The sequence below is a fragment of the Aplysia californica genome, unplaced genomic scaffold, assembly GCF_000002075.1.
Source record: "Aplysia californica isolate F4 #8 unplaced genomic scaffold, AplCal3.0 scaffold00188, whole genome shotgun sequence".
In the NCBI taxonomy this organism is placed as follows: domain Eukaryota; kingdom Metazoa; phylum Mollusca; class Gastropoda; order Aplysiida; family Aplysiidae; genus Aplysia; species Aplysia californica.
In genome coordinates, this window is record NW_004797458.1 from 835,453 (window position 1) to 837,952 (window position 2,500).

At 41.2% G+C, this 2,500-nt stretch overlaps 1 protein-coding gene across 1 annotated transcript in view; it reads left to right on the plus strand.

Annotated features, from left to right (window-relative positions):
• Positions 1-2,500, plus strand: part of LOC101845095 (histone deacetylase 6) — a gene marked incomplete at its 5' end in the record, with an annotated part of 222,441 nt that overhangs the window by 176,327 nt on the left and 43,614 nt on the right. Inside the window, 1 exon segment of the mRNA XM_005098636.3 lies at positions 1,168-1,361. Coding sequence (XP_005098693.2) covers positions 1,168-1,361 — 194 coding nt within the window.

The following is a 2,500-nucleotide window of genomic DNA, read 5'->3' on the forward strand; positions in this document are numbered from 1 at the left end:
TCTCCCCCTCTCCCCCTCTCTCTCTCTTCCTCTCCCTCCCTCTCTTTGATTTCTTTTATTAACACATAACAACAACGTGGGTGCAGACGTGAGCAAATTTCAAATTCTGGTTCACCCACGGCCACTGGATACCTCACAATCGTATTCAGATATTTTAAACATTCTCCTAGCAATAACTCCTAATGTCAGGAGCTTCGTTAAACTGGCCGTTTTCCTCCAATATTTTTGCAAAGTCCAGATGCATGCATATATCTGTGTACGGTCCCGTAACACCACGCCTTAGCGCAGGTAGGACGTACGGTCCCCTTGCGCTAAACACTATGGGGGCGTACGGTCCCCTAGCGCCAAGCGCTATTGGGGCGTACGGTCCCTTAACATCAGCCTTATTGTTTAGTTGTGGTTGACTTGGACTCGACACAAGGTGCGACATTGTGGAAAGGGGTCAGTATAATGACATGTATCAACAAAAAAGGTAACTCAAAGATACCTGTATCCTATGGTCAGAATAAGAAGAAAGGTAGAATGAATAATACTGTTACGTCTGTCTGGTGTGATCACAGAATAAGAAGAATAGATTAGTAAATTTTTTTTAAAATATGAAATTGACTGAAAGCGTTAGACCCGTTCCGTGGAGGTAAAAATTATGAAGACCGAATATTAAAGCCGCTGTATGAAGAGAGCTATCAAGACATGTTTAGAGTGTAACTTGATAGAAATTCTGTTGTGTTAAAGTTAAGGTATCCCGGAGAATATTCTACCTACTCACCCAGTCCCTCAGCCCTTCGGTGAGAAAAAAGGTGTTTAATTACATAAACCATTTTCTTAATGACTGTCATAGTAATGAAAGTTCTGAAATGTTATTTACGTCAAAACTCTCTCTAAAAGGCTGTGAATGCTGGAAATCTTTAAAAAGACAGTGAAAATAAAATAGAAACAACAGAAATGTGGTTTCTTTGGAGACAGCTGAGAATATCTTGGAAGGAAAAGAAATCAAATGAGGTAGTACTTGAGAAAAATCTGTCTGCTGAGATTATGTATCCTGCCTATGTTGGCTGCCCTGATAGGCAGTGTCAAAGCCATCAACCTCAAATCTTACATGATCATGATCGTGTCAATGGGGACTTGAAATATTTAAAATGAAATAAATCTGATGTATGTCTTTTTCAGTGTCTGCCATGGCGAGCCGAGAAGTTCCACTTGGTGACTCGCAGGACGGCAATGCTGGGGTGTCTGGGACAGCGGCAACACTGAGCTCAGGGGATCAGAACTTCAGCGGGAACTCTGGGGGAGATGAAGAGGCTCAAGGGGCGTGTGGTGGCTCTGCCAGACCCAACACTGTGGAAGAATTTCTTAGGATGGAGGTATGTGTGTGTGGTGAAAGTGTGAAAATGTGTGTGTGTGTGTGTGTGTGTGTGTGTGTGTGTGTGTGTGTGTGTGTGTGTGTGTGTGTGTGTGTTTGAGAGAGAGAGAAGATGAGTAAGTGTCATGTGTTGTTTGTGAATTTATGTTTGTAAGTGTGTGTGTGTTCATGCGTTTGCGTGTCTTTGTGTTTGTCTCTGTTTGCGTGTGACTGTCAGAGTACAGCAGTCTGTATTTCTGTCTAAATTACCTGCTGTATCAGTCTCTCTGATAGGCTAAAAAATGTATGCACACACACCCTCCGTGTTCCAGCTGCTTGGATAAATACAATGTACAAAAAATATCCCTAACAATTTATGTTCTCATACACTCGAGAAAAAAAGGGCATAACAGAGAAAGATAATTTCTTTCTAGAATTATCTTCATGATGGGACCAACCACATTTTGCAAATCAGATCAAAAGTAATGCAATACTTTAATAGCACTGACAATAAGTAATCTGAGCAGACCAAATGATAGCAACTACGAGGCCCTTCATATAGACTGACATTGAGAGAGAGAGAGAGAGAGAGAGAGAGAGAGAGAGAGAGAGAGACAGAGGGACAGAGGGAGAGAGAGAGGGACAGAGGGAGAGAGAAAGATGGAAGCTGTAGTTTGTCAAAATTTCAATCCCCCCCCCCCCAAAAAAAAAATCGAAACGAAAATAAGCTATGTTGTTGAGTGTAAATAAGCGCATGAAATAGACTTAGTTCCATTAATTTTCTTAAAATAGCCATAGATTAAGACGGATTAATAATGTTGTATTTAAGACAGTGTCTTGAGCAAAATAAAGGTCTTTGCTTCTCTTGTAAACCTCGTATCTTGACATACTAGTATATTTAATAACGGCGACGATATATGATTTATCTATGGTTTATGTATTGTGTGTGTGTGTGTGTGTGTGTGTGTGTGTGTGTATGTGTGCGTGTGTGTGTGTGTGTGTGTGTGTGTGTGTGTGTGTGTGTGTGTGTGTGCGCGCGTTCATTGTATTCATCTCCCCCCCCCCCCCTAGATTGTATGACCTTTTGTAACACAAACAGTGATTGCGGGCCTCAGGTATATAAATGGTGATAGAAGAAAAACAGAAGAGTAAATTGCATTT